The sequence below is a fragment of the Bacillus rossius genome, chromosome 17 (assembly GCF_032445375.1).
Source record: "Bacillus rossius redtenbacheri isolate Brsri chromosome 17, Brsri_v3, whole genome shotgun sequence".
Lineage (NCBI taxonomy): Eukaryota > Metazoa > Arthropoda > Insecta > Phasmatodea > Bacillidae > Bacillus > Bacillus rossius.
Window position 1 is genome coordinate 12188188 of NC_086344.1, and position 21800 is coordinate 12209987.

At 42.5% G+C, this 21800-nt stretch overlaps 1 protein-coding gene across 1 annotated transcript in view; it reads right to left on the minus strand.

Annotated features, from left to right (window-relative positions):
* The window catches only part of LOC134540938 (cell adhesion molecule Dscam2-like), a 147759-nt gene that overhangs the window by 35936 nt on the left and 90023 nt on the right, over positions 1-21800 (minus strand). The window contains exons 19-25 of the mRNA XM_063384019.1: positions 21550-21723; positions 20063-20350; positions 14704-14994; positions 12348-12418; positions 8455-8677; positions 5035-5184; positions 1044-1202 (exon numbers count right to left, since the gene is read on the minus strand). Coding sequence (XP_063240089.1) covers positions 1044-1202; positions 5035-5184; positions 8455-8677; positions 12348-12418; positions 14704-14994; positions 20063-20350; positions 21550-21723 — 1356 coding nt within the window. The remainder of the gene's footprint in view (positions 1-1043; positions 1203-5034; positions 5185-8454; positions 8678-12347; positions 12419-14703; positions 14995-20062; positions 20351-21549; positions 21724-21800) is intronic.

A 21800-nucleotide genomic window follows, 5' to 3' on the forward strand; every position in this document is an offset into this window, starting at 1 on the left:
TTAATGTTTCACTAACTGCGTACACAAGGGGAAAAAAATGACTGTTCTGTAGTATATTTGGAACACTGCTTAAACTGTTTCCATTTTCTGCATTTTTGAAACAGCCACATATTTCACTCCAGTCTGACCACTCTCGAACTTTTATTACGCAATTACTAATTTTCTTCTTTAATGTACTCATTATTTTATTTTCCTGACAAAAATAAAGACTAAATACTAAAAGTAAATCGGTTCCTGCACATTTACAGAAATTATTATTATTTTTTAAGCATATAAAACAATGACATTTAAACTATTTCAAACTCTAGCAACATAACTGCAGATAAGGTTTCAAGGCTACAATAAGCTGTCTCCGTGATAAAAATGTGTATCTCAGTAAACATGAAGGGTAGAACAGTCCAGATTTTACTTACACAGATCCTGATTTGAGTTTCAGCATGCAAGATTTTAAGTAAAGTTGCAGCACTGCAAATTTTACTTACCGTCGTTTTATGTGGATTGCTATAAAGTACCAGACCTTCTGAACAAAGTACATTTAAAGAATAAATGCAAGTGTCTCAGAATGAAACCACAGAAACCGATTGAAACTATGTGTGCATTGCGAACAGCAAGTCTACATGAGTACGATTCTATGATCTTACTTACCATCTCCAAAGGTTTGATATGGAACATTTTGGCCACACTAGTGATCATTTTAATAATCACGAGACTATTAAGGTGTAGGCAGGGGCGTAGCCAGAGGGGGGTTTTAGGGGTTCAAACCTCCCCCTTAGCACCAAATCTTTAGTTAATTTCTTATTAATCACTGAAACAAATTTCATATTAAAAATTAATATTAATACGGGAGGGGGGGGGGGCATGCTTCTTAACACCCCCCATACACAAATCCTGGCTACGCCACTGGGTGTAGGTATTGTCATTTGTCGAGGATTTACGTTAAAACTACCCTTGCAACCCTGCCGTGGTACGTGAAAACGTTGCTCGACTCTCACGACACTGTCCGCCCGTCAGCGCGTGGAAGGAATCCGCGCGACTGCACCCACCGTCGTCGTCCGTGAGGCAGGCGATGGCGGGGGAACGCACGCCCTCCCCTGCGCCCGTGACGGCCGCCACGCGGAGGCTGTAGCTCGTGAACTTGGCCAGCCCGTGGAGCGTCGTCTCCAGGTTCGTCGTCCGCTTCACCTCCACGTTCACCGTGCGCTCTGGAACACCAGTTACCATACATCTCTAACAGTCATCCTAATGGCAAGGGAGCATCCAACTTGCTGGTGAGCTGAGTGGGGTAGGGGGCCGGAGGTGGTGCATAAGCTGGGATGGGTAGCCTCAGCCCCTTTGCATAGCCAAAAGCTCTAACGCTCTTCCCGGTTGCGTATGCGGCGTGATCCACATCCAAGCCCATGGGGGCCCCAGGGCGGTAGGGCCTAACGTCTAAGAGCGCTGGGTCAACAAAGAAAAGGGGGGGAAACCCCTGTGACTGTCTAATTTGTCATCCTAATGGCGTAGCCAGTATATTTGTGTATGGGGGGGGTATTAAGAAGCATGCCCCCCACCCCCTGCCCCATATTAAAGTGGGGGGGGTGGGAGTGTCCTCCACCAGGAAAATTTGGATTTTAAGGTGTAAAATAGTGCTATTTTAGCAGTTTTCGGTACTTAAATTTAAATATTGTAATGGTAAAAAAATTTATTAATTTTAATATGAAATTTGTTTGAGTGATGAATAAGAAATTAATTAAATATTTGGTGCTAAAGGGGGGGGGGTGTTTGAACCCCTAAACCTCCCCCCCCTGGCTACGCCCCTGATGGCGTTATAAGTTTGATGGTAATTTGTATCCGAATGTGAAAATCCACCTGGTGCTGCTGCACCCGATGGCAAAGAGACGGTGAAGACTGCACGCGTTGCGCATACAGAGCTTGCCTATGAAGTTTTATATTGTTAATTTTACCAGTCAACCCGGTTGGGGATCATTTTAAGTTTTATCAGTAATTCCAGCCGGTTTCTCTTTGGACTGATGTGCAAAGCTACATTCGTAGTCGGTAATATGTTGAATTTAAAATGTCCAACCTTGGCCAAAATTTTGGTTTGCCGTCGACCAGGGCTAGGCCCTCCCTGAGCTCGACGTGCCTCACGCCGCTGTCACACCCCTCTCGAACCTCCCGCCAACGAGAGAGAGGAAGAGAAAAAGAGAAAAGAGAAAAAGAGAAAAGAGAAAAAGAGAAAAGGCAAAAGAGAAAAGAGTGAAATAGAGAGAGAGAAAGAGGAAAAGAGAGAAATAGAGAAAGAGAGAGAAAGAAAAAAGAGAGAAAGAGAAAAGAGGGAAAGAGAAAAGAGGGAAAGAGAAAAGAGAGAAAGAGAAAAAGAGAGAGAAAGAGAGAGAAAGAGAAAAAGAGAGAGAAAGAGAAAAAGAGAGAGAAAGAGAGAGAGAAAGAGAAAAAGAGAGAGAAAGAGAGAGAGAAAGAGAAAAAGAGAGAGAGGAGAGAGAGAAAGAGAAAAAGAGAAAGAGAAAAAGAGAGAGAATGCGTGTGTGCGTTTTTTCGACCACCCGGCAAGATGCGCTGTGTTAGAGCATGCGTTACGGCCTCATACCAGTTGTAACTTAGTCAAATTAACTAAGTATTGTTTATTTTACTATTCCTATTTTTTTCCCCCCAGGGTAGTTGTTTTCAGCTTATTATGAGGATGGAGTTTTGTGACTTTTAACGAGTTCTGGAACGTGGCTCGTAATAGTTGTAAACTAATTTTCTTTTAATACTTTGATGAGACATTATAGTAAGGTCTAAGACAAGTGCCTGATAGTTCACACATACCTATCTTGTATCTTCATAAACAATATTGTGAGCTTAAGCGTTACTAGGATAAATTATTTATAGACTTTGCATAATTAGGTAGTGTAATATTCTTAGTTGTATTTGGTAACGATAAACTTGTAAATAATTATTGTTGTTTGTTTTGATAACTTCATGTGTGGTCAGTTATAAATTTTTTAGGTGTATTCTACTTATAAATATATATTTGGAGGGAAAAAAAAGGAGGGGGGGGGGGGGCTGTATAGTAATGTAATTGCTGGGCAGATATCTTTGAAAATTATAAGTTGTTACTGCATAGTATCGAAACTAAGTTTGCAAATGATTTTGGTGCATACCAAGAAGGTAAAGTTTCGGGATATAATGTTTCATTATACTGTATGTATTGTTACAGTATAACATATATGTTGATGGTGTAATCTATGTTGCAGTATCGCTTTGGACATATGCTGGTGCCCAAGCAAATGGAAACCGTCAGAAACTATAAGAAATTTGTGAAGCAGGAGTTTACTGATAAATAAATTTGTGCCTGTACATAGGGCCTGCTCTATTAATTTGAGATTTTGGAAACTCTGTCAGTTACTGAGCTCGGCAACAGTAATTAATGTTCCTGGAGAAATCGGTACAGTAGAACCTCGACGATAAGTACCCGTTTCATACATTTTCCAGTGTCATGCAACGATTAATTTTTGTCCCGACGAAAGTACTATATATTTACAATGGTTTACTTTCCAGGAACATACACTAATAAAAACATTAATTTCCCGTTTCATACGTTTTTACGAAGCGGAAAAGTCCCAAAATTAACATTTTTTTTATATTATTCCTTATAAAACTACGCTTTAATGCTTTCATTTTGAAAAACCTCCATCGTTTACCTTTGCAAACGTAAGAAAATAACTATCGCACCTTAGATATGAATAGTATCAGGAAGACTGTGCACTTCGCTAGCAGCATCTATGGCCAGCACCAAGCGAGACTAGTGGCGCAAACTAGCAATGATTATGAAAATGGTGCACGCGCTTTACCAAGGCATGGATCTAAAATTTTGTGCATTCATTAATCTTTGAAATAAATTTACCCGTTTGTAATTGTTTTCTTACGATCGGATTGTTTTGTTTTCTATGTTTCTAAAGTTAAAATTTTATCAAAAATTGTTCTGGAGCATAAATTTGTTTCTAAAAACAAACAAACAAACATAAATTTTTGATTTTTTTTTCTCTCTCCAAGAAATAACCTAATTTTTTTTTTATTTCTAGTTTAGGCTTGGTGACACTTCCCCCCACCCTCCATACAAGAAATGACTTCATAAATTTTGTAGGCCACTGTTTCTCATGTCAGCTTTCTTGATTATGTACTGTATTTTACATTTCTGGTTGTTTTATTTTATGTATATATAATGATTGATTCATACCTTTCATTAATATAATGCAATTATTTACACATATGTATTAATGTTTAATCTGACATTGCGCTGGTATGCTAGATTGGAAAAAAAAATTTATTATTGCCCTTCGCTTTTTGTACGCTTTCCCACATCATACACCATTTTTTGTCCCCTTCGTTGAAAAGTGTATGACAAGGGTTCTACTGTATTTGGAAATGTACCTACTCCTGTGGGCTGTGCCCAAATGAATTTTTGACGTGACGTCTAATAAATCGATGAACGCCGGCTGCACACACAAAAAAGTGTCACGTTACGCACTTTGTCTCATTACGCTCATTGTACGCTTGTGCCGCATCTATCTCTCTTCCACTCGATTGGAACAACCATCGATTTGACTTTTTCGAGGCACATTAAACTTGAAACACTCCCATTCGTTTCCTACTTTTCCTATCCTCGTCCCATCCTTAACAAAATAATACGGATTGGAAGAAGTTAAATAGCAAAACATGTATAAAAGCTATAGTTAAAATAATCTCTTCGTTAAAGTATAATAAACAAATTTGAATTAATGAGTGCAAATGAAAGTAAATTTATCAATTAAATTGTAGATTTCATTTCACTCCTTCTTTGTATCCAATCAAAATAGTGATAATTCAATAAAAATGATTCAATTTTATGCATAAAAGTATGCAATCATTTCATCAATGTTTTGTTATGTAGTCACGTTAAACTATTGTCCGTAAACCGACTTTACAGGCAACCAATTTTTCATTTTAATTTCGGTTGTGCGGCGTGCACGGAAACGCTCCCCCGACGAGCAGTGCTCGGGGAAGCGTGGCAGGTACCTGAGGGAGCGGGGTCGGCGCGCCGGTAGAACACCTTGTAGGCCTCGACCACGCCGTGGCGGAGCTCGGCCGGAGGGGGCTCCCAGCGGGCCCGCAGGCTGGTGGAGGAGAGGGCCGCGCACTGCAGCTCCCGGGGCGGTGCGTCTGGAACTGCGAGGCCCTCCCTCGCTCACTGCCCCACGACCCTGCTCTCCGGGACGACCGCCGCGTCCCAGCCCGCACACAGTCCCCGTACAGGGGCGCAACAACAGTGCCGCCCCCTGCCCCTTCTGAAACCTTCAAGTGGGGGCAAAGAAAGTGCCGTGTAATCAATTTTTAGATAATAAAACTGCCAAATTATAGTTATAGCATTTTTTTTTTCTATAGGCAACAGCCCAGCCCCTCCACGCTGAAGTCAGTCTCGCACAACCGAAGTGATTGCGAGCCCTCCTACAAAAATGGGAGTGATTTTAAGGGAGGTTCTTAATGCGTGCCAGGCGGAAGGCCTATATGCTTTTCGTAGTACCGTAGAAATTTTGTCAGTGGCCTCCCCCACTGACCAAATTTCTACGGTACTAATAAAACTGCTTAAATAGCACCATTTTCCACCTTCCTTTAAATACAAATTTTCCCCGGGGGACGACCCCCCAGACCCCCCCCCACCCCCCGCTTCAATAGGAGGGGATTGATGATTCTTTATAAAAAAGGTATATTGCCCCCTCCCCCCCCCCCTTTTGGAAATTTAGTTGTTGCACCCCTGGTCCCCCGAATCTGCAAGCGAAGCCACGTCATCGACAAGCAGCGGACATCCCGACACGCACCCGAGTACCGTTCCAAATAGATGCTTCGCTCCTGGGTTGTAGCGGCGTCCTTGGCGAATAATACTACACGCAGTAAACTGCTCTCGAATGATGGCGACTGCAATGTAGACCCGAAAACGTCGGTGAATCGTTCGCCAAGGACAGCGGGCTACAACCCGGAAGCCGAGCTACTTCGGACAATGGGCCGTGGAAGCCTGCGAACATTATCAACTGTTTAAAATAAGACTCCATAGATAGTGCTACACTATAGTTAACTAGTTCTTCTGTAAATTCATAGAGCACGTTAATTCTTATAATATAAATAACTAACATTTTATCAAAGCTCCCCCACTGTACTGCCGGCCACACGAGCCCACAAGTGAAGAAACTTCGACAGCAACTCAAGATATCCCAATACGTACCCAAGTACTGTTTGAAATGGACCGTGTTTTATCTCATAAATTGTTTGGTGTGCTTTTGTAATAACCTCATTTTTAAATAAATGTACTTTCCATGAATAACTTTGTTTTTATGAATAACTTTACCTAACAAAAAATGCTTTTTTCGCATAAAAATCGCACCCTTACCTTTCAAACATGATTTTAGTATAAAATGTGCAACTATTATGCGATAAAACGTGGTAGTTCTTTTGTAAATTCATAGAGCTTTAATTGTTATAGTTAAATAATAATGAAAATTTTATCACTGTTTCAATACATTAATTAAATAATAAATAGTAGTAATAATTAAATAATTATGATTTAATATTATTGTTTTTTAAATTTTTTTTTTTTTTTTTACCAAAATTTGTTACCACTTGATCACTTTTATAATAACTGTACAAAATAAAATTAGCAGGTATAATATAGAGCATAATGTAAAGAAGAACTGTTTTTATAATAATAAAAACCCTTGCGGCATTCTGAAATTGTAATGAGGTGTTCATTATGATGCATTTAATACAGTCTATCATAACACACTTTCGATCAACGACCATACACCTGAAAAGACTGGAAACTCTACGTTTTTTTCTGTGGTTGCATGCAATCACCGAATACACTGCCACCTACATATATAAAAATTCAGTAACGTGATCAAAAATGTGTGACTCCCATAAATAATTACCAGTTTACGTGTAAATTCCTTGTTGCTGGAAATGTAGGCCATTTAGACAAAAGTATAATTGGCAAACTTAAGTTTATAATATTCATTTTCCAAATTAAAGTACAAGTTTCAAAAGTAAATTAATTGTCTTAACAAGTGAATGAGGAAGCTTGTTTACAATATTTATGAATTGATAAAATTAATATAATATGTGATATCCTGCCAATTTACCCAACCGTTTATTTTGTGTTGAGATTTAATGAAAAATTGTCCAGTCTTTGGTCTGGTAACACCAAAATTAAATTGACCATTTTTTATAAAATAATTTCTTTCTACAGTTATATTTGTTAGATAAACTTAAAAAAACATCACAACAGTGTTCTTACAAACTAAATTTTTTTCGCATTCATATTTTATTAAAATTTGTGAACATTTTGATATTGTATGAATAAATTTTATTTAATAAAATAAAAATAACATTTTTATGTTAAGAAACCTAAAAGTAAACTAAAATTGATATTTACTCTTGTTTATGACTCTTGTAACGAACACTTGTAAAGAAAAACTCCTAGAATAAAACATATTGGTAATGATGATTTAACTATTTTTTTATTCCAAATTTTCGCAAAACAAATTTTCGTGATGTAATGCATTTTTTTATATTTTCTTACAGGACTGAACACTGTGTAATAAAAATTCGAAGTGTTAATAAAAATTCAAGGGGAGACTGAAACTTGTATAAATTTGGAGCCGAAGATAACCCCAGAGGAGCCACTTTTACCTACGACTCTTGAAAATAGTCAGGAGCAGTTGTGCCTATGGGGAAGAGAGAACGGTACAGCAAAGAACACGTGCATACCTACTGTCCCCGAAATTGGTGACGACGGGCAGTGGCGCTACAGTGAAAGAGAGAAAGGTACAATGGAGGAGCTGAAATTTACCTACCACCTTAGAAGTGGTGCCATTGTGGAAGTAAGTAGAAATACATTCGGAGAAGCTGTATTTGCCTTCCGCCCACAAGCATGGTGACCCGAAGTGGTGTCTTAGTGAAGAAAAAGAAAGGCACAATTAAGGAGCTGTATTTGCCTCCCACCCACAAGAATGGTTACCAGAAGTGGTGTCGTGGCAGAGGGCAAAGAAAGGCACGATGGAGGAGCCGTATTAACCTACTACCCTCAAGAGCAGGCCATCGTGGAAGTAGAAATATATTCGGAGAAGCTGTATTTGCCTTCCGACTACAAGAATGATGACCAGAAGTGGTAGAGGAAAAAGAAAAATGCACGATGGAGGAGCCGTGTTTACCTACCACCCTCGATTGTGGTGACCAGAAGTGGTGTTATGGCGGAGGGAATAGAAAAAGACACGATGGAGGAGCTGTACTTACCTAACACCTATAGAATGGTGACGGGCAGTGGTGCTACTGTTAAAGAGAGGCACAATGGTGGGGAGGTGTATTTGCCTTCCACCCATACAAATGGAGACCAGAAGTGGTGTCGCGGCGGAGGGACACGGAGAGGCGGGAGCCGTATTTACCTACCACCCTCGAGAGTGGTGACGAGCAGCGGCGGCGACGGGGGGCCGGCGCCCACCTGGTTGAAGGCCCGCACGGCGACCTCGTAGCGCGCGAACTGGCGCAGGTGGCCCAGCGCCGCCTCCAGCCGCCCCGCTCCCCGCAGCGTGCGGGTCCTGGTCTGGTCCGTGGCCACGTCGCGACACGACACCACGTAGCCCAGCACCTGGGGGCGGGCCGCTGGCGGGGGCTGCGGGCACGGCAACACGGCAACCCTCACTAGCGCTCGCACCGCGGGATCCCTGCTCTCAAGCGCACCGCGCACGGCACAATATTTCCTACTAGTTTTCTTACTGGTTTCCGTACTGTGTACAGGGCCGGCGCGTCCGTACAGGCGAACTAGGCAACCGCCCAGGGCGCCAAGTAGCTGGGGGCGGCGCATCACGATACACAACAGCTGATACAATATGTTTAACTATTACTGAAACTAGATGAAAGTGGAATTTTGTAACAGTTTGGAATGTTTATACTGATATAAGTAATTAAGTCCATGGTGACCTGTTTACGATTTGTAATAAGAAAGAAAAAAAAAAGAAAAAAACACAAGCCTGCTTACATTTAATTGTTGACAAAATATTAGGCTTAAGTGATGTATTTTGAGGCAAGGACAATTTTTTTTTGGTGGTGTCCGGCCTTTTATTGGGGGGGGGGGGGGGGGGGGGGGCATTAAGGTTTTTCGCCTAGGGCGCCAATTTACCTTGCACCGGCCCTGACTGTGTAGGCTACAAGCTGAAACACTAGGCGCGCCACAAGTTTCTGCTGCACACGATTCCAGCCGCCTTACTAGTTTTGTTAAAGAGAATATTCTCCACAACAAATTTTTATTATGATAATTCACATTTCTCTACTGCATACAAACAAGGCTCTTCTTTGTATGCGTTTATTAAAACGAGGATTTCGTCACCAGTCCACTTATTTCTGTCCATGTTTATCACGACATGCGCTCTTAAAAGTGTAAACAACCCCCCGTGCTGTTTTCGTGAGTTCCGATTGGCCACTCCTTAAATATTGTAACACAGCAAGCAACGGAAATAGGACGCAGTCTATTACGCAAAACCAGTAGCCCAGCTAGTACAGCTACTAGTATCCAGTTTGAATTCGAGTGAAGAAACAAGTAGTAGAGCCAGTACGACTCCTAGCATACAATATTGTAAGGAATATTGTACCGTGTGCGGAGGGCTTAACAGTAGCATCTAGGCTCTGTCGTCTGGAACTCAACTGCAACTGACTCAAACGGACTTTAAAACATACTGACGACAGCTGTCGTGTCTCTCCTGGTCCCTAGGCCCGCTGTTGCCCATAGCCGTCTGGTCCGGGCATGAGTGTAAAAAAATTGCATTTGAGTGGTGCTTCGAGCGGTGAGCGCACCCGAGCGCGGCGGCTGGTGTGACGAACAACAGTGCAATCTGACCCGGACGGCGTACTGTCTACCACGCATCTCGTGCGTCCCCCTCCCCTGCTTCCCGCTCGCCGTGCGCCGGTGCGTGGGAGGCAGTCCTAGCTCGCCTCTCATCCGCGACAGACACGTCTGAGCACTGCTCCGCGCTTCGCCACTAGCGACTCGTGAGTGGTTCCCCATTTAGCAGCCAGTGCCTGAACGACACAGATCGAACTACGGACATACATAGACCCAACTAAATAAGCGGCCGACAGCTCGAGGGGTCGTTATTGTCCTGGCCCCCTGTTGTAAGCCACAAGGTGAGAACCCATTCACTCCCTGAGTTCTAGGCTGGCCGGCGCTCTCGTCACAACAGGGGTCAGAGAGCCAGGTGTCGTCAGTACAAAAGACAACATTGAAACATATATTGTAACAAATATTTAGTTAATCCAGAGCAATTTACCAATGGCCTAACCCTAGAAATCTTAAAACACGCACACACACTGCAGATCAGGAGAAAAGTGGCAGATACGAATTGCTTCACAAATCTTTCTCACAGCAGTAAAATACTAAATAAAAATGTACTTGGATTTCCTTATTAAAAAAAAAAAAAAAAAAAGAACATCACACATTTTTCTAAAATTTTCATAGCAAAATGAGCTGTCCAAACTTTGCACTAAAAATTGCAATCGTTGTTTAAAATGAGATCTCTCGTAGTCATGAAGTTGACGTCAGCCGGGGCTTCGCCCCACAAGCCTGATCATCCTTCGTTCCCTTTCCCACCACCTTTCCTACCCGGCATTTGTGTCGTGACGTTCGTAGCCGTGTGAGATTCAAACTGCGCGCCACGAACTACAGCAAGAGGGCGCTTAGCTGCAGTGCGCCGCACCCCTAATATATATTAATTAATATTGTAATCCTTTTTCTTTCCGCCCCAAAACAGTGTAACGATGGCTATGCATGTGAGTGTCTTTTAATTAATAACTTCATGATCTTTTGTTATTTAATAAGTCCAAGCACGAACAAGGACGCTCCCTAGCGGGCGACGGAGGAACTAGCATGCAACTCATTTGAACCCTGTTTTATGTTTATAAGTAATTATTACAGACGGTCTGGACATGGAAGTAATTTAATAATTATTGTAAAAGGATTTATGTATTTTCTAATAGTAACCAGGGGCACGCTACAGCAAAGTTGTAACGGTAATTGTGTTCGGCACGAAGGGCGCCATGTTGCCACCCGCAAGCCATGAGCTCAGCCCAGTCTCCTTCTACAGCCGGCCGAGAGCGGACGTCTCTGCAGACACCCCGAGGACATCACCGTTGGTTCACCGAGTAGTCATTCTGTAAATTAATTTATTCAAATCGCTTTCTTTTTTCATCCTCGGGGCCTCTCTCGGTCGAAGAGACTGCTTAAGTAATAATTATTCACTCTTCGGAGTTTTTATCTGATCGGTGTATTAAGTAACGGCTTGAGGCGGCCACGTGCGTGGTTCTCCTCCTCACCTAATCTAATTCGTGCCTCGGGCGTTTAAAGCTGTATCAACGGAGGATCGTGTAAGGACGTGTACCGTGAGTAAAATAAAAACCAATTAACTGAGTTGTATGTTTTGTGTTCGGGGGGCCACGTGGGTCCTTAACCTGGTCAGCGGCGTGTGGGACGCCCTAAGAGCCCACTGCGATAATTAGGAGCGTGCCCGACGCTGAGAGCGGGCCTAGTTAGGGACAGGTGATACGTAAAAAGTCAGGAGGGCTAATATCTCGCCGCACACGGGCCACGTAACGCCCTGAGTTAAGAGTTTTCCAGCCGGGTCCACGTGCCCACTCACGTGGTGGCGCCCATTAATCTCGACCGATATTCCCATCACAACACCGGTACACCCTCAAAGTAATATTCCTAAAAAGGCAGATATTTCTATAAATAAAATTGTGGAATCCAAGATGGCGGCTGTTATGTCATAATCCAAAATGGCAGAAAGTTCAAGAATCCAAGATGGTGGCTGTGGCATCATAACCTAAGATGGCAGAAAGTTCTAGAAAACCAGATGGTTGCTCACATCATAATCCAAGATGGTGGAAAGTACTAGATAACAAATAAGTAGAAAATTGAGATGGTGGCCAAAGTGAACGTCATCCAAGATGGCGACCAGGGTAAAGTTCAAGGCTATCCAAAATGGCCACCATGTCAAAATCCAATATGGCGAGCATGACCCTATCCATAATCCATGCCCAAGTACATGTGCCAGACTTCCAATATATTTACTACTGCTATCAAAAGACTAATCATACATTAGTGATAGTAAGAATATGTACCCTAAATAAATTCTTATGAATTTCAAACGATTTTAATTTAGCTTCTGATTTTAATTTAGCTTCTCTTCATAGTTTAATAAATTCAAATTTTTGATATTAAAATGATTACTTTGCTAGGCTATGCCATGTTAATTTACTACATGTGTAAAACATTATCTATTTATAATCACCTTCCATTGGATGATTATCGATTTCGAACTTGTAGCTTTAGCGTAGACCTCTATCGGGGATCCACTTGGTGCTGCAAAACAGTAATAAACAGTTTTCTAACAAATGCACAATACATTTAGTATTTTATTGAACATAAAATAATAAATAAATTTAATTTTCCCAAGGCAATACACAATGGGATGCATTGTAAATACCATTATTACGTTATTTCAGCAATCATTTTTAGAGTGAATTAATACATCAGTTCCCCAAAAATTCAATGTGATTGATGTGTCATATATGGTTAAAATAAACACATTTCCATTAATTTGGATCGCTTTTATAGCAGCACACATGGGCTTATATCCGGGGGGGAGAGCGGGGGGGGGGGGGGGCTCGGCCCCTCTCGAATCAAAAATCCCCTCTCTGATGGGGCCCACATATGCTTGTAAAATCATAACTGTGAAACAGGAATAATAAACTTCTTCATACATGAAGTTCTATGGGAATCCTGCATATTTTCATCCATGGCAGCACATTTCATGCAACAGTGCTAAAGTGTCATGTGACTACACATAGAAAATGTTTTGATTAACAAACTGCACTACACATGAATGAGTTGGTATAATGAGTTGGTATAGGTATCAACACCAGATTACATTCTTGTAAGTTGATGGTCGTACTGAAAGTATGCCAAACGTTTTGCCGGGGGCAACACGACTACAATCAAGACCGTTCGGAACAGTGAGGCAACGCAGGTTCTTCGTGTTTCCTGTTTATTCCGGAAGAGTGTGGGCGCACAACAATGAAGTGTGAAAAAGTGAGATTTCAAGACTATGAACTCGTTTCCAGACGACAGGAAGTGTTTGCAGAAGCCACGCTCAAGGTCATCCAAAAGCAACATCAGTGAGGGAGGACCGCTATCTTTAAAGCCTAGTTGACACGATGATAGTCGCTGTCACGACAGCAGCTGTCACGACAGTGTGCGATAGTTGCTGTCACGACAGTGTCTGTTTACACTGGCATTAAGATATTATGAGATAGTTGGGAAAATATCAGACCTGGTGCGTTGTGTGGCCCAGGTTTTAGTGGTTGCGATAGCTATTTCCGTTAAAAAAAAGACGAAAAAACAGTGGATAAGACATTGGTTGGCACGAAGAAACGAGTTGAGCGTTTCAAACACGCTTATAAAAGAATTAGCATTTGAAGACCCCAAAAGTTATGGATGTTTTTTATCCCACAAACAAGGGTGTTGATGGTATTTCTCGAGGAAACTAGCAATCTCAAATCGAGACATTGTCCAAATCAAAATAACCTATAATAAATTTGACTATTGCTTGAAGTACTAGGAACACATGCACTCACACTATCACGATATTGATTTCAGTCCGTTTACACTACGAAAGTGCTGCGACAGTTGCAAGTACTGTCATGACAGTTACTACCAACTATCTAGCTCGACTTGATATCGCGATAGTGCTATGGCGACAGCGCGAGAGTAACTATCGTGCAGTTTACACGGTGAAAGTAGTGTGAAATTACGGCGATAGTAGCTGTCGCGGTAGTAACTATCGGGATTTACTATCATCGTGTCAACTAGGCTTTACTGACAGCAAATCAACATGCCTTGCAAACAGCAAACAGGACACAAGGTGTCGTTTCAAACTGTCTGTAATCGTCTTCACGCAGGTGCTCTCTATACACCTAGGGTTAGCATGTCCCAATAAGGAGAGAAAACTGTACAGCCCTTAAAACGTCGTGGACAGGACATGCCAAATGGAGTTCCTTTCTGTTCTTCGATGACGATGAGTAATGATTAACTGTGTAACCTGTATGCCATCATGGCTTCCACAAGGGTCTGAATGTCATGCTGGAAGGACGATGTACATTCACACTCCTACAAGGTTTGTGGTGGCCAGTCACCTATAGTTGCATCCTACCATCGCTTCCAACGAAGCTGAAATCACACTCCTGCAAGGTTGCCACGACCAGTAGCTGTATCCTAACACAGCTTCCAGAGGGGCTGAATGTCATGCCAGAAGGACAAAGTCCAGCCACGCTCCTGCAAGGTGATGCCATCAGTCACCATGGTTTTCAAACAGCTGAAGATCATGAAAGAAGTACGAGGTCCACTCACGCTTCTGCAAGGTGATGTGACCAGTTTCATGGTTTCCAAAGGGACTGAAGGACATGAAAGAAGTACGAGGTGCACTCACGCTCCTGCAAGGTGATGTGACCAGTTTCCATGGTTTCCAAAGGGACTGAAGGACATGAAAGAAGTACGAGGTGCACTCACGTTCCTGCAAGGTGATGCGACCAGTTGCCATGGTTTCCAAAAGGGCTGAAGGTCATGAAAGAACTACGAGGTGCACTCACGCTCCTGCAAGGTGGCGGCGGCCACGGTGTCGCTGGGGGCGCTCTCGCCCACCTCGTTGACGGCCAGCAGGCGGACGGAGTAGGTGGTGGCGGGCTGCAGGCCGGCGACACGCGCGGCGGTCGCCGTGCCGTCCACGGTCAGGTTGGCCCAGGGGCCGCCCTCGCCGGGCCGGTGCTGGGCCACGTAGCGCAGCACGGGCGGGAGCGCAGGGTCCCGCGGCGCCCAGGCCAGGCTCAGCCAGCGGCTGCCCACCTCAGCCAGGTGCAGCCGGCGGGGCGCCTCGGGCGGCTCTGTGGGCACGCCGTACCAGCTCCGACTTCATCCATCCATTGTCACTGCGACCTATACCCCAATTTTCGGGAACCTTAGGGACTATATCCTGTGGGATCCGTTGCAGAGGATATATAATCATAGGAGGGCATACTTTTCCTGAAGCCGAGAATGTACACTTGATAGTGTTGCTTTTGCCTGAATGTGTTCCACTTCATAAACATTTTTGCTACCTTTCGGAGCAAGAACTATGTTTTGTTAGGACACAACATAAAGTTGGTTTCATCACCATTAAACACCCTTTCAGAATCTGATAGAATCTCAAATACTATTCCATCCTTGAGGACTTCGTCCACAGCCTGAAACCACCCTCGTAGATCTTCCTTGCTAACAGAAGCACTAGCTGCAGTGTCACCTTCGGGAATTCTGTTTGTTACGTCAGGATGTCGGCGTAGGAAACTACTGTACCATTTATTTCCTGGCATGTTGTTTTTAAATGGGTCACCAAGCATTGACCTCGCGAACTTACCTCGCGAACAATGTTCATTTAATGTGTAAACATCTCTGCTCTCGGAATACAGCATTCGGTAGCAGTCATTTTGCGAACGTGAAATCGAAATTGTGCTGCGTCTGCTTGAAAGTCTCAGCAAATTTGATAAAATGACAGACTTGAATGATTTTAGGTAGTAGTTAATAAATCTTTATACGTAGTTCTATAATGAACATGGTCACCCATCAACCCAGCTCGATGGTGCTTTAGTCATAACTAAAGCATATGCCTTTAGAACACACTCACCATGACACCATGAAGTACATTAAGTCTTATAAATGTATAGATATGAAATAAAAATATATTTAAAAAAAAAAAAATTAAATTTTCACGTGTTATTTAACTTTATTTTTGTTTTTTTAAGATACCCTGCCTACACCAGCAATCACACTGCATTATAACTGTTCCAAAACTATCCAAAGTGTATCAAATGCACTGACTGAGAAAAATTGAAGGGAAAAAAAATTAAGTTAACCTAACCTAGAGTGGGTTGGGTTCGGTTAGTTTATTAACATCTTGCCAAACAAAAATATAATTATTGTTATGAGTGGGTTAACAGGTTCATAAAAACAGCCCAAATAATTTTTTTAAAGTTTTATTTACTAATATATTCATTACTAATTAAATCACCCCACTTAACGTCTGTTCACAAGTCACGTAGTGTCTGTCCAGTTCCGCAGTCCGCACTCCTCACTGGAGCTAGGCTCAACAGTGGTTCGTCCCTTACCTCGTGCCTGTCCACACACAGTCTCGCGCCACTCAGTCGCACTCTCGCGGTTCTGTCACTCCGCGTCGCGCCACTCACGAAGGGGGGGGGACTCTCGCCCTTGCAAATTTGCACTTCAATCCGCTTGCCTGTTGGAAATCCCTGAACTCCCGCGAAGGCCGGTGCCAACGCATTCATACCCTCTGCAGCCCATTTGCAACAGACTAGAGTGGTTTATGACGTGTCACGTCATCCTGGGCCGACCGGATGCTCGAAGCAGCCAAGAAAACTGTGCTTATTTACGACACTTGATGCGGAGTTCAATGGCCACTAAGGGATAGATAATATTAATAGCGCAGAGGAAGACTGGTGCAGGGGAAGGGGGGAAGGTGAGGCCAGGCTGCTATATGCATGCGTGACGACAGTAGCAGTGTGAGGCTGTCAGGCCCTTGGCGTGCGTCGCGCCCTTGTCTCCCACGTTCATAGTATTACGTTTTAGAAAGAGAAAATTGTTTACCCTTTTCCCTTAACAGGATAGTTTTCATAAATTTACTATGCTCAGCATTATTTTTAAGAATTTTATGTTCAATTTTGCATCCAAATTTTATATTATAAGTTTATTTGCAAAATAAGAACATTAATCTTCTTGTTACAGATTTTAGAATGTAAATCACATTTTTTTAAAAATATAATTTACAAATGTTCCTAATATTTTAATCATGACTCATAATTAAGTATTAGAATAAATGCAATAATATCATTTATTATTAATTTCACAATATTAATGTTAAATTTTACCGTCACCTGAATTTATGTGGCATTCAATGTTAATGTAAAATTTGCGTATTGGAATTGAACTGTTAGAAGGGTTTTGAATTTTCATGGTTAAGTTATTCATCCTTTGTTTTTTTATTACTTCGGTTACACTTATTTACAATACAGCTATGCAGCTTATGCTAGGTGCAGCTTTGTTCAAATTACAATGATATATAATATTCACTTTGGGCCATTCATTAACTTTGAACATATGAAATTAAGTTATAATCCGAATAATATATTCTGAAGATTTTTTCCTGCTACAATGATTACGCCATAAAAATAATTTGGCAGTGCTATTCACAAAATCTATAAATATGTATTACTTAATGAAATTTAAAGTTATGTTGAAATACCAAGTAATTTTTTTTTGAAGTAAACAAAAATTAGCTTCTGGTTTTTTATCCTCTTGAAGGATGAAGTGAACCACAGCAAAAAACATCAAAGATCCCTCTGCTACAACAATATTGAAAAAATATGCTCTATCTGATGCTAAATCTTCGAAATTGCTTTAAAGGAAATAAACATTTGAACATCATACACTGTACAGCTACATGCACCAAGTACCAAAACACTTACAAATAAATATTAAGTTTGAATATACTATACATATAATTAAATAATCTTTCTTAAAGCTATAAATTTAAAAACCTGGCAGCTAAACTTGGCAACAATTAAATAGTGACCGTTTGGAAAATGCTGAAATTATAACTTGGAGACAGTAAAACAAACCACAAAAATAAGGTGAATGACAGAAATGTTGTAGTATAAAGCTTCAATAAATTGTGAAGACCAATTTACAGCAAGAAGAATGACCACCAGAGCAAAGCTTGAAATCACTTACAGCAGCATTTTATTTCCAATGCAATATTGACGACCCCATTTCTAAAAAAGCCTACAATTTCGCAAACACTGATAGCAGCAACAGTTTTAACGGTTGTGTGGTTGAGTATATACCCTCTTTTATTGCATAATCGTTGCACCCATATTTTAGGGCGTCAAAATTTGGATAAATAGACTTCTCACATAAACGTCGCATAATGTTTTTGGTCTCGCTATTAGATTCCGAGCACTTTGTGTAGGTATCTTTTCTGTATAAAACGGTGTATTTTAAAGTAGAAATCTAATATTTATTCGGAAATGAACTATTTTACTTAATTAATTAACAGAAATACGCAGCTATCTGATGTGTAAATATTCTTTAAAAGACTTTTAAAAGTTATAAAATTTATCTGTTCGTCTGCGTCGCTGCGGTGTCCCGATTATAAAAATGAAGCCAGCGCTAGTTGGCATCATTCATGTTTGGTTGTTGCTTACCGTACAGAGCACAAACACGTAATCGAATATCGATATCTCGCCAGTTGGATGCAACGCGCGCTGTCGAATGCCGAGTTAACTACAGTTGATGGCCAGCACTCTTTCGTGGTGAATGTGTACTACGACGATAGTTACGCGTTAGTTCACGTCACATATTCAAGTGGCTTGCGTTCGGGTCACAGATTTTTTACATTTAAAGTCAAAGAAAGGTTTTTGTTGCAGGAATTATTAATATAAATTGTTTGGCGTGCTCTTGTACACTCCACCTTTTATTAAATAAACGTAATTTTCCATGAAAGGGTTTTGCTTTTATGAATAACTTTACTAGAGCTGTGCGAATCCTCCATTTTCAGTTCGATTCGATTCCGAGTCGAATCCCTAACAACTATTTGAAATTCAATTCCAATTTTGAATCTTTTCCCTAATTTTTAAGTTTTACTATCATAATAATTTGCATTTAGTTTATATACTCATATTACTGAAGGATAAATAGTTTCACAAACAAAAGAGTTGACAATATTATTTTATTAAATACAATTACCAGTTGGAAGTTGTAGAAATAATAATTAACTTGAATGTACGAGCTTCTTTAACTGCTATTTGTTACTTTTATATACAACATTCACAGATTTATATAGGCTACACTGCTACAGTTTACATACGAAATAAAACACTTTGAGATAAAATTATGGTAGGCTGTATATACATACATTGAAACAAATGATTTTGCAAAAAATAAGAATTACGTAGACCTACATGTTAAAGCTACTTATTTCTTTTGCAAAAAGCTAAAAATATAGGCCTTTTTTTTTTTTTTTTTTTTGGACTACGAAGCATTTCGAATGCATTAAAATTAATCGGGGGCGAGTTCGGAAATTCATGGAACCGAAACCGAAAATTTCGGGTTCCCGCACACCCCTAAACTTCACCTGACAAAATTTTTTTATTCCGCATAATTGTGCTCCAATTTTCGCAAGAAATACTCAGTACTATCTCGAAAAAAAAAAGTATTTAATGTAGGTGTGCAAAAATAAGCACAGCTATAAATTTTAGTACAAAGTTACAAAATCCTTTCTTGTACTATTTCAAAACTGTTTCTCGGCTACTGGTTTTCCAAGAGGAATCTTTTGCATGAGTACAGAACATTATTCTTCTGTGCAGTATATATATGTAATCAGGGCCGGTGCAAAGTAAATTGGCGCCCTAGGCGAAAAACCTTAATGACCCCCCCCCCACCCCCCCGGACAACCCTAAAAAAATTTTCATTGCCCCAAAATACATCACGTAAGCCTAAGATTTTGTCAACAATCAAATGTAAGCAGGCGTGATTTTTTTTTACTTTTTTACATATTACAAATCATAAACAGGTCACCGTGGACTTCTAATAATTATTTATATCAATATAAACATTCCAAACTGTTACAAAAATCCATTTTCATCTAGTTTCAATAATCGTTAAACATATTGTATCAGCTGTTATGTGTCGTGCTGCGCTGCCCCCAGCTACTTGGCGCCCTGGGCGGTTGCCTAGTTCGCCTGTATGGACGCGCCGGCCCTGTATGTAATGGTTCTTTCGATGGGAAAACTCCGACTCTCGTTCCGGCGACAAGGCGCCCGCGACGCGACAAACTTGATTTCGGTATGAAACGTGCGACGATCAATCGAGTACTTCGAGACAAAGCTCGACAGCCGCACGCACCTCTGACGGAGAGGTGCACGACCATCTGGTCGCTGCCGAAGTTGTTGGCGGCGCTGCAGCGGTAGTCGCCGGCGTGGTGGCGCGCCAGGCGCGGCAGGCGCAGCTCTGCGGAGACCCCGCGCGGGGAGTGGCGCTCGGAGGGCATGCCGGCGGCGGCGGGGGGGGAGCCGCGCGGCTGGGACCACGACACCCGCAGGGGCAGGTCTCCCTCCGCCTCGCACGCCAGCACGGCCGGCTGGCCCAGCACGCCGCTCTGGCTCAGCTCGCGCGTCCGGAAGTGGGCCGGCACTGCGCAGTCGTGACGCGTCAGCCTCTCCTCCTCCTCGGTCAACAAACACTCGCGTGCTCCTCCCCGAAAACCAACCACCGTTTCCCTCACGGATTACCTTTGAATACATATACCGTATAGAAGTCGCAAGTGGGTATGATTTACTCCACGTTTTTCAGGAGCGTATGATGAGCAGCTCGGGAAGTTCACCGCTGCAGGGCGCTGCCGTTAACGCCCTGTATCGTCTTAAAGTTGTTATTTACCATGTTAGAGCGCAGCACTGTGGCCCGCTGTCATTCCCCGCACCCCCCACCAATCATTCACTGCAGCTCAAGGTCATTAAATGGGAGGGTGGGGAAGTGGTGTTTTGAAGAGTTCGACACTTGTCCGCTAGGGACCACCACAAGTCGATGCCCTAGAGATGGTGGCGATTGCGGCGGTGAATTAACCAACTACCTCAAACCGTATTAGAAATTTTAACCTGGGCTGGCAACTTCTATACAGTATATATATATATATATTCAAAGGAATTACGTTCACACTATCACTCATCATTTTTGCTTCCCCTAGCAACTCTCTACCTACTACCTGCACACCAAAGCATTTGTTGGTGCATTGTCATCTTCACCAGCACTGGACACTTGTCGAGTCTCTTCCCTCCACCGGTCGGGGGGGGGGGGAGTGATGTCACTGGCAGTCTTCAAATGCTAACAGAGAAAGCGTATAGAACCTCGGTATTGCACATAAAAGTCCTCCTTAATTCATCTCCCTTTTGAACCAATACGAGTGTCCGCAACCACTCCGGTTATGTGGGACTGACTTCCATGCGGAGAGGCAGTAGTCTAAAAGAAAAAAAAAATAGAACCTCAGTAAAATAAAAATGCTAACCTGACATTAGCGACAGCCAGGTCAACCAAGACAACAGAGAAATCTTCGCGTTCGATGGGGGCATGGAGTTTGGAAGTCAAAACCGCTTTATTTAAAACTTCAATGCACCGTGTATTAGTTTTACTTTGCTATTCACGTTAAAACAGTATCGGCAAACCATGGTGTGGCCAAATGCTAATCCGGCACGGGTGTCGTTCGGAACATACTTGATTAAAAGGACCATTGGCGTGGTTCTTCGAAGACGACTTGTGCTGTCGCAGGACCGGGCGACGACGGATATGAAGGCCGGCGGCGGCGGCGGCAGTAGACCGCGAGAGAGGGGGAGACTCACCGTTGACGCGCAGGAAGACGGTCTTGGCCAGGCCCGCGCCGATGCCGTTGTCGGCGCGGCAGGTGTAGTGGCCCTCGTGGGCCGAGTCGACGGCGCGCAGCAGCGCCGTGCCGTTGCCGAGAAGCACCGTGCCGTGGTCGGGCTGCAGGCGGGTCTGCTCCCCGGGCCGGTCCCCTGGGACCACACGGGGGGGGGGCACACTGGCGAGACCACGGAGCTACTGGGGCGTGCGTTACCGCACAAGACACCGA